We start from the raw sequence: 13,309 nt of genomic DNA, 5'->3' as shown, positions 1-13,309 counted from the left end.
AAAAAAAAAAAAAAAAAAAAAAACAGTATCCATGAAGCTAGGTGTAGTGTTGTGCACGTTTAATCCAGCACTTGGGAGACAGAGGCAGCCAGATTTCTGAGAGTTTAAGGTAAGTCTGGTCTACATTTTGAGTTCTAGAACAGCCATAGACCGATGCATAAGACCCTTCCTCAAAAACAAAACAATACAAAAAAAACCTCTTATTATTTTATACAATCAAAATTAATTGCAAAGCCTTGGCAATTAATAATGACCTTTTTAAAGTCATCTCATGACTCATATTTCAAATATTCCAGTTGCCGATCCTAGTGTACAAACAGGAGGCTGAAGCTAGAGGATCATTAGTTTGAGACCAGTATTAGGTATAATATAAGATTCTGTCTCAGAACCAAAGAAGCTAGGGATGTAATTCAGTAGTAGAGTGTCCATCTTTTATGTACAAGGTCCTGACTTAAATTTGCCAGTATCACACACACACACACACACACACACACACACACACACACACACACTACCCCCAAATATTTCTTATATGGCCTGGAACTCAAATCAGGCTGTTTAGTTCCAGACCTCAATAAGAGTATACTCAGTTCTTAGAAGCTTTGAGCATAGCACCTGCTGATATATCATCTTTCCATGTTCCTTTCTATAAAGCCTGTCCTCATCATTCTAGTCTGTGAGGTACCTCTCATCTTTCTTCATCTTCAGCCACCATCTCAGAGACCTCCAGGAACCCCCTTACCTAAGGCTGGTCCAAAGAAGACCTGGGAAGATGGGGCCAGCCTCTCCCACTGGTACTGAGCAGTAGGTTTACTCCTTGGGGACTTGCAGTTCAGGGTCACATTGGTCCCGACATAGGGTACACCCTGTAAACTACAGGATGGAGGAGCTGGAGGAACTAGAGAAGGGAAGACGGTTAAAATCCACAGTCCATGGGCCCACAGGTTCCGATCCCTCAGTCTCTTAAGCCATTCTACCTTTCATCCCCAGGTCTTATGCTCAGCCACTTGAGAGGGAGACCTGCTTCACCTCCCTGTGCTGGGGTAGGAAAGGCTCCAGAGATGTGTGTGTCTTACTTACCCAGCACTTTGAGCTCTATGCTTTTGATGCTGTGGCCCATACTTTTGCCTTCATCATTTAGCACATTGACAGAACATCGGTAGGTCCCAGAGTCTCCCTCCTGGAGCGCCTCCAGGTGCAGGGACACATTCCGTGAAGAGATAGAGTGGACCAGGGCTACTCCAGGTTTATTTGTCAAGGCCCCATTAATGTAAGACAACACCTAGTAGAGATAGGACATCTGTTAGTGGTCTCCAATGCATCTGGCACTGTCAGCATCTGTTGGTATGTGTCAGCTCAGCATGTCTTCCTCCTCCAAACTGGACTTCCTCGCTGCTTCCTCACTTGACCTGAACCACCTTTCATTAACCCATCTTCTCACCCACCTGCTCACAACTCCAGGCAGTTCTCACTTCCCATGTGGACCAACATTTTTTCAGCTTTTATGGTGGCTTTTAGGGGAGCACCATACTGGGAGAAGAACAAGCAATGCAAGAGGAAGCATGTATGAAAAAAAAATTAGATTGTGCATTACAACGTTGTAAGGCCTAAAAGTTCTATCTTTAAAAGCCACATTAAAAAAAGAAAAAAGACCCCCCCGCCCCCGTAATTGAAAAAGGTATGACTGGGAAGAGAGCTCAGTCTCTGACATGCTTGTCCTGCACACATGAAGATCTGAGTTCAGACCCCAGAACTCGTGCTTAAAAATCAAAACAAACAAAATCTCACCACGGTGGAACATTTATTTTTTTAACAACACTGTGCTGTTTCTTAACCATAAAGTACAGTAATGTCTGATACGACTGGGACGGAATTGGAGTGGCAAAGTGAACTGATACTCAGCATCTGACAGGTTGGAGGAAGCACCACATGGTCCCCACAAACACCTTCTATGGAGTCAGTACAGAACCAGCCATTAACCTAGCACACAGAGTGTGTTGAAACAGAAAAGATGGAAATAGAAAAATAGCTACACTAGAAAGACCAACCCTTTAAAAATAAAAGACTAAAACACTTCCAGTTTCTCCCATTGAGCCCCTAAAGCATCTCACCTTCAAGGCTGTCTACTTTGTTCCAAGAACTGACTTTCTCCTCAACCCCTTCCTAAATATCCAAACACTGTACTGGCCAGTGTCATTTTACTTTGTCACTCCTGACAAATATTCTAGAAGCTGATATAGGGTCATATAGGTGAAGCACATATAACTCTAAAACTGGAAAGCCACAGACAGGTGGTCTCTGAGACTTGGGGGCGAGCCAGCATAGCCTAATGGGTGAGCTTCAGGGCTGCTAATATGAGACCCTGTCTCAAAAACAAGATAGATAGCACCTGAAGAATGATGCCCAAAGTTTGACTTCTGGACTGCACATGGGCAGGCGCGTGCGCACACACACACACACACACATATATGCATACACATTTTTATTCATCAATATGCATACACATCCAAACATGCATATATACACAAAAAAATTTCAGTGGGGGATTGAACAAGATTGCCTGCCTTGCCCTTGTGTATTCAGGAATTCCTAGGTTCCATACCCAGCAATGTATAATCCCAGCACCTGGGAAGCAGAAGCAGAGGCAGGCAGATCTCTGGGAGTTCAAGGCCAGTCTGGTCTGCATAATGAATTCCAGGACAGTCAGGACTATTTAGAGAGATGCTGACAAAGAAAGAAAGAAAGAAAGAAAGAAAGAAAGAAAGAAAGAAAGAAAGAAAGAAAGAAAGAAACAAAGAAAGAAACAAAGAAAGAAACAAAGAAAGAAACAAAGAAAGAAACAAAGAAAGAAACAAAGAAAGAAACAAAGAAAGAAACAAAGAAAGAGGGAAAGGAAAGTAAGAAAGAAGGAAGGGAAGAGAAAAGGAATCACAAAACCCAAAATAATTAGATCAAATGATTTCCTTGAATACGTTTTCCAAGACCATGCAAGGAATATATACAGTGAAGGAGTCTGAAAATGGTTTCATTTAGCTTCTGGATAAAAGAACCACTGAGTGGCAGTCCTTTGTAGTGGAGGAACAGAGCTGCCAAGTGATGGCAGGAGCCCATACTGTCTTTCACAGATAGAAAGAATTTAGGGGTTTGGGGCTGGCAAGATGGCTCACTGTTGGGGAAAAAAAAAAAAAAAAACAACAAAAAACACATTGCCACCAAGGCGGATGATCTGAGTTCAGCCCCTGGAAGTCACATACACGTAAAGATAGAAGGAAAGAAGTGGCTCCTGAAAGTTTATCTCTGAACTCCGTACTAGCACCATGGCCTGTACAAGCCCACTCTACACAAACATGAGGAGGAGGAGGACTGATAATGGCAGATGGATCCAGGAAGAGATGTGGCCTGTACTTGACAATCTCAAGCCCAGAAAATGTTAGCACACAGCATGTGAAGCTTTTAAATTGGTGATGCAGGGACGGTGCCCCGGCCTTTAATCTCAGCACTCAGGGAGCAGAGGCAGATAGGTCTCTGTGAGTTTTGAGGCCAGCTGTGTATACAGGATGAGACCCCCCCCCCCAAAAAAAAAAAAAGGTTGTGTTTTACTCACACCATATTTCTTCCTTCCTCAGCCTCACCCTAAGTCCCGCCCCCCACCCCGACCCCACCTCACCTCCACTGGCACTTTTACCTCAGTTTTGTGTACTGGGATCCACAATGAGAACCAACACTGATATAGGGGTCTTCTCTTCCCTATATTCTCTGACAGCTCATCCCTACACCCCTCAATCGTCATTGGCTAAGATTTTCCCCTCACCTGGTTTGGTTCCTTCCCTTCTTGTTCCAAGAACCAAATCAGGACGGGCACCTCCCAGGGGTGGGACGACGACTCCTCCCGTGCCATCGTGTACCAAGCGGGGAGCACCACTTCTTCTCCCTCTACCGCCTCCAATTTGTTGAGGCCCGGGGGCACGTGCAACTCCATCTGAGCCCGGGAGAAGGCAGCTGAAAGAGAGAGCAAGGAGGTTGGTAGTAAGCTCCTAGGGTGGGTTCCCTAGTCAGCCGAAGGAGCCTGCCTAACTTCCGTCGCTTGAGGGGAAAACCTGCCCTTGGAGGACAAAGCCTGGAGACGTGCCCCGAAGACCTCTTTCCCAGTGTCCTGCTTCTCCTCACTCCGACGTCTTGTGTTCAGAGTAGGGACGGAACCACATTTCTATGTATTCATTCTAATCCTGAGGTACAGCGTATGAGCAGATTCACCCCTAGAAGGGCGATTCCAGAAGGGAAAGCAGACCTGCTTTTGGCCCACACCCCCACGGCACACACTTGCTCCTCCAGTCTCCTCGGTGACAAGGGAGAATGGAGATGCCAGCCCAGGTCACCCAGACTCTTCAAGCCCGAGCTCGCAACCGGATGGCAGATCTCTACGTAGTTACTGATTAACCTCGCGGCTCCCTCTGAACTCGGAAAGTCAGCCGGAGTCCTGTGCTCCCCAGCTCCAGCGCCTGCTGGTGTTTAGGAGAATCCCAGGCCTCCGCTCAATCCCATTGAGTCAGCCGCCCTAGGGAAACGCACGCCTGAGACTCAGCCAAACCCTCAAGAACACTTGGGGGGGGGGGTGACTGTCAAAGCGAAATGCCACTGAATTGTAGGAAGTTTCGGGTTGAGAGTTGAGGACATTCTTCTCACAAGTACAAAGCTTCCCCAGCGTGTGTTGGGGAGGGGGGAGGGAGTGTCCCTTTCGGTTAGGAGGACACTGATGACACTCCAGTGCCAAGAACATTTGCTTTCCGCCCTTCGGAGATGCGAGAGGGCGTGGAGTGCTAAAGCCTTTTGGGAAATAACTTTGGGTTAGCACAGAGCCGAGCCTGGGGACACCAGCAGCTCTCTTCCTGGGCCCTACTCTTCCTGGACCATAGCACTCTGCACACAGGACACGCTGCCACCTTGGAGAAGGTGAGCGGGCAGCCGAGGCTCGGAGGCCCCAGACCATCTGCGCCGGCAAAGCAAATCGGAAGGCTGGGGAGACTTAGAACCCTACGGAGCCAGGATGCGCGCCTCCCCCATCGCTTCCCGGCCGCGTCTTAACCAAGGCTCCCACCCCTATTCCTTGTCCTTCGTGGCATCCCCCACCCCTGACATTTCCTGGCGGGTCCCTGCAGTCGGAGCAGGAAACTTGCGCCCGCCGATAAGGCAGAAGACAATGAAGCCGGGCCCGTTAGACCGGAGGCTCTGCGGGCAAAAACAACCCCGCCTTGAGAAGGTCCACTTCCCTCCAGGGACTCTGCCTGCAGGTTGTTCCACTACCGCCAGGCGCACCTTCCCAGCCTTCTCAGAGTAAGGCCAGTAAGGAGGGGAAAATGTCTTATCAGATAGACTTCAGCTTCCCTCCCCAAGAGCGCTCTAGCTGCCTCTTCCAGGTTTTGCACTGGCAGTTTGTAAAGGGAGGGGCAGGGACTGGGAGAGGGAGGTGAGATGCTGCAGTGGACACCCTTGCTTCGCGGTGAGCAAGGGGCTCCTGGGATTTCCCAGCTCTTTGCTCTAGAATCACTTGGAATGGGAGAACCCCCTAACTGATCAGACCTTTTTGTGACTGGGTGCCGCAAGGAGAAAAATAGGGAGTTCCTGGGTTCCAGTGAAGGACTCCGGAGCTGCTCAAGAACAGCATCGTTCAGCCCAATCTGAGATCAGAGGGAGAGAGCAGGCCAAGGGCCTAAGCAGAGCGAATGGGCCCTTCTCCCCAGGGCTACTATTTTTAGTTTCCCTCTTTCTCTGAGAAACTCCCCTTGTGGGCTTCTCACGCTCCAGGGGCAGTTCTGAGCAACGAAAGAGCACATGGGGGGGGGGAGCTTGTTGCCTTGTGCCTTCCCCAGGAGCAGCGAGCGCATTTAACCCTCCAGAGGCCAGGAAGGGCAACCTTCGTGGCATTAGTAGCATTTCAGGCTCTGGATCTTTGATATGACAAAAATCAAACTCAAAAGCTGAAAGAGAAAAAGGAGGGGCCACGGGTGACCCACGGAGGATGCCTGTGATGCTCAGGCAGCCAACACAGGGTTTTCCTCCCTTGCTTGGAGGGTGACATTGCCCTGTCCAACACAGTAAGGGCCAAGTTGAGGAAGAATGCAGAAAAGAAACAGAAGCTGAGGTTGAAGGTGCAAAAGCAGAGCTGAGAAGCTGAAGGAACAGGGAGCACTCCAAGCTTTGGAGCGAAGGGCGCGAAGGGCGCGAAGGGCAGCGCAGAAGCTCGTGAGACTCCTATCTGGGAACTTTAAGATCTCCTGCCCTCAACACCACTAGGACATAGACCAGGCTGAAAGAAACCATGGTGGGCAGGAGCAGGGAGATCCCCATCACTGTCACTGAATCTCTTCTACCTTCTTCCAGGTCTTACTTCCTCTGACATCCTCTAGCCCAAGGAAGAAGTTAAAGCAGAGGAATCTAAACCCAGATAGCAAAACAGCCTGGGGAATAGCTTATAACGGACTTAGTTCCTACTGAGTCATTTCTCTCCAGATATAGTACTAGGTAGGCCACCTTCAGCTCCTGCTGAAGATAGTTGTCCTGGGAAGCTCACCCAAACACTTGCTTCAGGAGGTTCCCCTTCCACTTGGACCCTTTGGCACCCTCTCCCTGTTTTCCTTGTTCCTTTGGATCTGAGAAAAGATAAGGACGATGGTAGACCTGAAATGTGCTGTGTGCCGGAGTCTGAGCAACTGACCTCTTCCCGAATTTCCTGTGTCCAAATGACCTCATGGTCAGGCTTTGGGGGCATCTCCTTTGATTTCCAGGGCAGGAAGCAGGAAGGAAAGAAAGGAGCTTGGTGGGGAAATGCTGGGACGTGAAGTACTGCTTGAAGTACTTGCGTCAAGGCTGAGGACCAGGCATTCCCTCAGGGATCTTTCACATCAGCTTGAATGAGGGGTGCGGAGTGGGGGCGGGGAGGGGGGACTGGAACTAAGTCCTTAAGCGCTTTAGTCACTGTCTCATCCAGTGCCTCAGCTTATCCAGCTGTGATGAGTGGGGGTGGAGAGCAGACAGGAATAACTGCCTTAACTCATCCCAGAGGTCTTGGCTGGAGATGCCTTTATCCCCCTCCCCAACACCACACACCACACCAAAGCTGGAAGCCATAGAAGGCAGAAAGTGTAGCACCAACCAGTGATGCCCAGAAGTGGAGAGTAATGAGGAAAGACAAGAATGTCAAACAAAAGTCCCTTCAGACCCACTCCCCAAAATCCTCCCCTAGGATCAGATTTACCTGAGCAAAGCCCCTCCAGACCCGGTGTTTGACTCACCAAGAGTACTCAGTCCCACGAACAAAACCCGCAGCAATCTGGTCTCGGGGGTTCCAGCCGGAAGAATCATGGCCCTCCTTGACCCGGAGTACTCAGAGAGAGTTGGACACACAGTGTCTACAGGTGCTATGGGTGAGCTCCAGTAACCCGAATGTGCACAGGAACCAGGCTACTGACCAGGGTGGCTCCAACCCAAGTCAGCGGGTGTGCGGATGGGGAGGTGGGGTGGAGACCGACTGGACAGTGGGCGGGGCATTCAAAGGGGTGGAGAGGTCACCGTCCTGCCGGGCGTGGCGCGCTAGTGACCCGCAGCGGGGGAGGAGAGCTCTCCCCGGGCTCGAACAGCCGGATCCGGCGGCCTCTACCCGGTTACTCTTTAGACTGGGGTCGGAGAAGTCGTGGCACTTCATGAATCAGACCTGGAAGTAAGAAGGAACCACTACCCTGAGTCATACCTCCCGCTCAGGTGTCAGGCATAGAGGGTGAAAATGGAGGAATGAGGGGACTAACTTAAATCTAAGAAGTGACCCCGACCCGACAATAAAAGCCCTGTATCTGCGACCAGAACGGCCCGCTCCAAGCCTGGGGTGCCTCATCCCGAATCAAAGCAGAGCAGCCTTCTCGGAGGAAGAGGGGAGCCCCCACGTTGTGTAGCGTGGGTTCAGGTGGGTCAGGAGCAGCCGCTGAGATGGGGATTCGAACTTTATTAGCCCACACCCCTCTCCTCCCGGTTTCAGGCCCGAGGCTTCTGGGGAACGAAGACATCCAACATAGCCCTGAAGACATCCAACATAGGCCTTCCTGCTCCTAAGGCGAGAGAGGGGCCGGTTCTCCAGAGTTCCAGAAACCGAGGCCGGAGGCGGAGTGTATGGGGGTCTGAGGGACTCTCGGACCTTTGCCTCATTGATGAAAACACGGAAGACCTGGTACAAGGTAGATGAGCAGGAAACTGAGGCAACAGTCACAGGCTTAATGCTGACCAGGGAGGAGGGAGCAGCTGCAGGAGGACGGGATATAAATAATTTCCTTCCCTTCTGTACAGCCGCTGGTGTCTTCGCAACCGCCCATCCTTGTAGTGAACGGCTTAGTCCAGCTCTGATCCTTTAATTCCCAGGACTAGATCTTTCCGCTGTAAATTTAATTTCAACCCCAAACCCCTCCCATGTCATTGGGGGCGGGGGGGGGGGGCGGCGGCACCTCTGCGCCCCCTGATGGCCCAGGCTGCTTCAGCAGGGAACACACCGATTCTGGCCTAACAGTCAATAAATAAAAATATGCTTCAAGTATTTGGGCAGGGCTTCGCTGCGCAGGGCAGAAGGCATAGCCACGAATGTCTGACGGGGCCTGTTCCCAGGGAGCAAAACTGTAAGGCAGTAGAGGCAGCCCGGCCTCCTCATCTGTACACACTCCATCAGCTCCAGTATTGTGCAATGGTTTTTCCTACCTTTAGAGCCCCTGCGGCTTCTGCCTAGTTCAGCCAGCCTGGCTCCTCTTCAAATACCAGTCATGCAGTGGCTCTATGAAATGCCTATACAAACACTAGACTGCTCCTGACATCTATGGAATCTACCTCTTTGGAAGCTCAGCCAAGATGCAGAGACCTTCAAACTCTGGCCTGTCAATAGGTGGTGTTAGGGATGAGCTGTCTTGGTTTTCCTTGCCTATAAGAATTTTCTAGATTTGAGAATACTAAAAAACATTTTTTAAAAAAGCGTGTATGGGCATTGTGCCTGCATGTGTCTGCACCAAATGCGTGCAGTGCTTGTAGAGGCCAGAAGAGGGTGTGGGATCCCCTGGATTCTGAGCTGCCATGTGAACAGATGCAATCAAACCCCAATGCTCCAGAAGATCCTTTCCCTTAACTCCAAAGCCATGTCTCCAGTCCCATAGGTACCTCTTTCAGACACCCTTCATCTGTTGCCTGGACCACGTTGTCACTCCAAATGAATAACTCCTCCCAGAAAAAGGAAGTACAAAGCTTTGGCTCTTGCCTAGTGACACTGAAGCATCTGATGACACAGGTGTGTCCATCCCTGCCCAGGAGCTGCTTCCCAAAATCTCAGGTACAAAATCAGCCAAGGACCTAAGGAGAGTGACTGTCTTATGGCACAGAAGAATTTGCAGGCTTTTACCCCTGAATTTTCCTCATTGTCCCCTATTCTAACCACTTCTGACCCTGAGGAAGCCAAAACCTAAACACTCGATGAGTGCAAGGTAAGTTCATCATAGGTTTCTCTCAACCACACTTCATGTAAGATCTTAGAAAGAATTTATATTTGGGCTGGAAAGTTGTCTCACACCGGTCAAGAGAACGTGTTGGTCTTGCAAAGGACAAAGGTTCAATTCACAGCACCCATGTGGTGGTTTACAATCATCCATAACTCCAATACTAGGGAACCTGATGCTTCAGTCCTCCACACTATGGTAGGTACATATACATACATGGAGGCAAAACGCTCACATACATAAAAACAATTTAACTTAAAAAATTTCCAGAAGTCAAAACAAAGCTTGACTAAAAGCCTCTCTCCCTCCTGCATCTGTTACGAGGCTGAAGGTCTTAGTCCCCTTGTCTGAGGCAATGCTCAGTTACCTGACAGCCTATTGTCTTCTTTCCTAGTCTCTGCTCAGATAGGGTACTCCTATCAGCAAGCCACTGTCCTCACAAGCCTCCATTTCCCAAAGCTCAGTTTTGTCCTCTTCCCTGACCTTTAACCCATTTCAAGCCACACAGAAACTCAGGCGTAACCCTATCTTTGCCCTCCATCTTGGTCACAGGGATCTAACAAGGCCACACTCCCAGTTAGGCAGGTATAAAAAGTCCGCACCAGCTGGGCAGTGGTGGAGCACGCCTTTGATCCCAGCACTCAGGAGGCAGAGGCAGGAGGATTTCTGAGTTCGAGGCCACCCTGGTCTACAAACCAAAAAAAAAAAAACAAAACAAAACAAAAAAGACAAAAACAAAAACAAACAAACAAACAAACAAACAACCTCACCAACTGTTCCTAAAATATTGTGCCCCGTCTATTAACTAGCGAAGGAAAGGGATACAGGTAGTTAAGTTCAGCAACTATTAATGATAATTCTGGACTATTCAGTGGTCACACTGGAGGGGCCATGCAGTGTTCCTGGTAATGTTTGTTCCACCAGTTTCAGCACTGGTGACTATGAATTTATTCCTGTATGACCATCAGTGCATCCGCGCCTGAGAACCAAAGCGTAAACCCACAAGAATCGCCCAAGGCCACCACATACAAATGCTGCACACACTAAGAGCAGGTGCTGTGCCGACAGCCTCAGGGTATTTATACTCTCCCTGAAGTGGCACCTATTTTTAGCAGCTTACATTAGAAAAAGGTAACTTCTTAAGCTTAGATTCAAATAACACAGACCATCCCAGTGGTTAAAATCACTGGAAAAACATATAAGCATCAATTAGCCAAATGGTATCAAATTAAGAAGGGGAAGGGGGATCACTGGTTTGTCTTCATTTTGAGGTTTGTAGGAAAGAATTTGTTTTTTAAATATGCAATTTTATTTTTAGTTTTTTTGAGACAAGGTCTCTCTGTGTAGCCCTTGCTGTCCTGGAACTTGCTCTGTAGACCAGTCTATTTTCAAACTCAAGAGATCCATCAGCCTGTCTCCCAAACACTGGGACTAAAGGACCACCAATACCTTCTGATTTGTGATTTTATTTTCAACAGTACAGAAAATCAAGGATGGGTTCTCATCTGGACCTGCTGCCCATTTAAAGCAGAACACTTGAGCAATGTTGAGGAACCACTGAAGATAAATTACCCAAGTTCCTGCGATCCTTGACCACCAGCGACTATTCTTAGCCAAGGGTACTGACCTCCACGTGGAGTGGCACCTGACCCACTGGAGTGGCAGAAAAGGAATATGCATGAGTCATCGCCTAATGGACTGGCACCGTCCAGTTTCTTCTCTCAAGGATCACTCTTCAAAGGCATTAGTATTGTATTTCCACTGGATCCTCATTTTCTTTTGTTTAGACACAGAATGATCAAGGCATCAAGTTTGTCCTTTTACTACTTAGGAGACTTACCTCAATTAGTAAGTGAAAAAAGATGAAGAATCCAAGTGTCTTAAAGTACATTTATACTACTAAAGTTAGAAGAAATAGAAAGAAATACAATGTGACTCCTAATGACCTCTGGAACTGACAAAGTACTATCTTCATTGTTGATATACAGAAAATAGTGCATTTGCAGGGCTGGCTGGGGGGCCTGGTCCTTCCTTTTCTTCTCTCCAGTACTGGGGACAGAAACCCAGGCCTTGTGCATCTAGATGAGCACCTAGTACTGGCCACATACAGCCTGTCTGTCCATTCTTACAGCAAAGCCAGACAAATCCCCACAAACAGTGCAGCCACACTCCATTACAAAAGGCTCAACTAGCACACTCAGGAAGTCAGGAATTCCTTTAATTTTTTTTTTTTTTAAGTTTAAATGCAACACAACCATAAAAGTTGGTACATCACATAAACAAAAGTCTTTGCAGGCAACACTGACTGGAAATAGTAAAACACTTGGTTGGTGAAAAAATGAATTCTAAATTATATACAATAGTAGCTAAAGGCAATATTTAAAAACCGTTTATTTACTGTGACTTGATTTACTTGCCATTATCTATTGCTTATTTATTCAAGGTTGTAAATAATACTTATAGATGTGTAAAAATGAAACAGTGAAAAAAATACAATTTTCAATTTCATATGAAACTCAAAGTATAAGTTTTGTCCAATATGGAATGTACCTACATTTGTTTATATCAAGGCTCTAAAATCAGTTTTAAAATCGATGTTTTCTTTTTGTAAAAAAGAACTGACCCACCATGCAAGACCTGCTTGCTCAAAATGAGCATTCCAGGTGAGGTCTGCTTTTTCTGCCCAGAGTCTACTATGATTTCTTAGAGGTTGTATTGGTTTCATCGTGGAAAAAGCTCCCACGAAGAGTCTGACGGCAGCATCTGGATGTGGGGTAGCCTGGGTAATGGGAAGAAGGGACAAGACTGCACAAGCCCAAATCCTTATGAAGGATGACACTCAGTTGTTAAATTTTAAGGGGTATCCGATGGCTTTTTCCAGACACTCAACTAATGAGCCTGCGGAAAGAAAATCCCTCTCAACTTCTACAAATTTGATATAGATGGATTTGGGGGAAACTCCAGGGTCCACAATACAGTTCTGAGACAAAAACCCATTAATACCAAGCCAATCTTTACTGAAGGTTTTGGTATTTGCTTGGAAATGTAAAAACAAGCACTGCTGCAGAGTCCTGACCTCAGCGATACCGAGGTAGCAGTAGATGATCCGGGTGGGCTCCACTTCCACCTGTAATGAGGCTTGTGCTGAGAGGGTCTCCAGGTCGACTCTGCCCTCCTTCCCTGGGTCCAGAGCATGGCGCTCCACATCTGGTGAGAGAGGCCTCTCAATACATTCTTCATAGCCAATGGCATAAAGGCCTGGGCTTTTAGGAATGCCTCCTGGCAATAAATACTGAACAACATTCCCCCCGGTTGGCTTCGAGTGGGCAATGGGTATCCAGTCAATCTCCATGTGCAGCTCTAGGCACCTTGCTTCACTGATGGTGATCTCTAAAAACTTGTAGTAAACATTTTTCCAGTTCATTTTTTGCACCCGGGTCATAATGATCCGTCCCTCAGGCTTCTCGGAGTTGAAGTACTCCCGAAGACGCTTGCCAAGGGGCACCTGTGAGCTGATCTCAGCATAGTGGTAACGGATCTCCTCTTTCCAGCGGGTGTTGTAGCCAATTCCAAAAATGGCCAATTTATTGGAAAGATGGAGTCTTGAGAAGTCTGTCCAGCTCTGAAACAGTTCCCATTTCAACTGCACCGACTCCAAAATCTGTACAATATTCTGCATGGTATCTCGCTTCCTGGAAAGAGAAGTTAACAGTCAAATTCTTCAAGTGTCTAGAACAGCAACATCTAACAGAACTTTCTTTTTTCTTCTTCTTCTTCTTTTTTTTTTTTTTTTT

The 13,309-nt window shown here is 47.8% G+C and overlaps 2 protein-coding genes across 6 annotated transcripts in view; both read right to left on the bottom strand.

Annotated features, from left to right (window-relative positions):
* The window catches only part of Esam (endothelial cell adhesion molecule), a 10,488-nt gene extending 2,975 nt beyond the window's left edge, over positions 1–7,513 (bottom strand). The window contains exons 1-4 of one of the 3 annotated variants that reach the window (XM_021207204.2): positions 7,290–7,513; positions 3,812–3,999; positions 1,081–1,282; positions 743–898 (exon numbers count right to left, since the gene is read on the bottom strand). In XM_021207204.2, the coding sequence (XP_021062863.1) occupies positions 743–898; positions 1,081–1,282; positions 3,812–3,999; positions 7,290–7,359 (616 nt within the window). In that variant the 5' untranslated portion in view covers positions 7,360–7,513. Of the gene's footprint in view, positions 1–742; positions 899–1,080; positions 1,283–3,811; positions 4,000–4,320; positions 4,746–6,568; positions 7,096–7,289 lie in introns of those variants that run through there. The other 2 variants (XM_029542790.1, XM_029542789.1) reach the window with 2 other exon arrangements.
* A 4,173-nt stretch (positions 7,514–11,686) lies between these two features.
* The window catches only part of Msantd2 (Myb/SANT DNA binding domain containing 2), a 31,712-nt gene continuing 30,089 nt past the window's right edge, over positions 11,687–13,309 (bottom strand). Inside the window, exon 5 of one of the 3 annotated variants that reach the window (XM_029542787.1) lies at positions 11,687–13,207. In XM_029542787.1, the coding sequence (XP_029398647.1) occupies positions 12,355–13,207 (853 nt within the window). In that variant the 3' untranslated portion in view covers positions 11,687–12,354. The remainder of the gene's footprint in view (positions 13,208–13,309) is intronic. The other 2 variants (XM_021207252.2, XM_021207251.2) reach the window with 2 other exon arrangements.

The sequence above is a fragment of the Mus pahari genome, chromosome 10 (genome assembly GCF_900095145.1).
Source record: "Mus pahari chromosome 10, PAHARI_EIJ_v1.1, whole genome shotgun sequence".
Lineage (NCBI taxonomy): Eukaryota > Metazoa > Chordata > Mammalia > Rodentia > Muridae > Mus > Mus pahari.
Note: the sequence above shows the minus strand (reverse complement) of the source record. Positions and strands in the feature narration are given on the sequence as shown.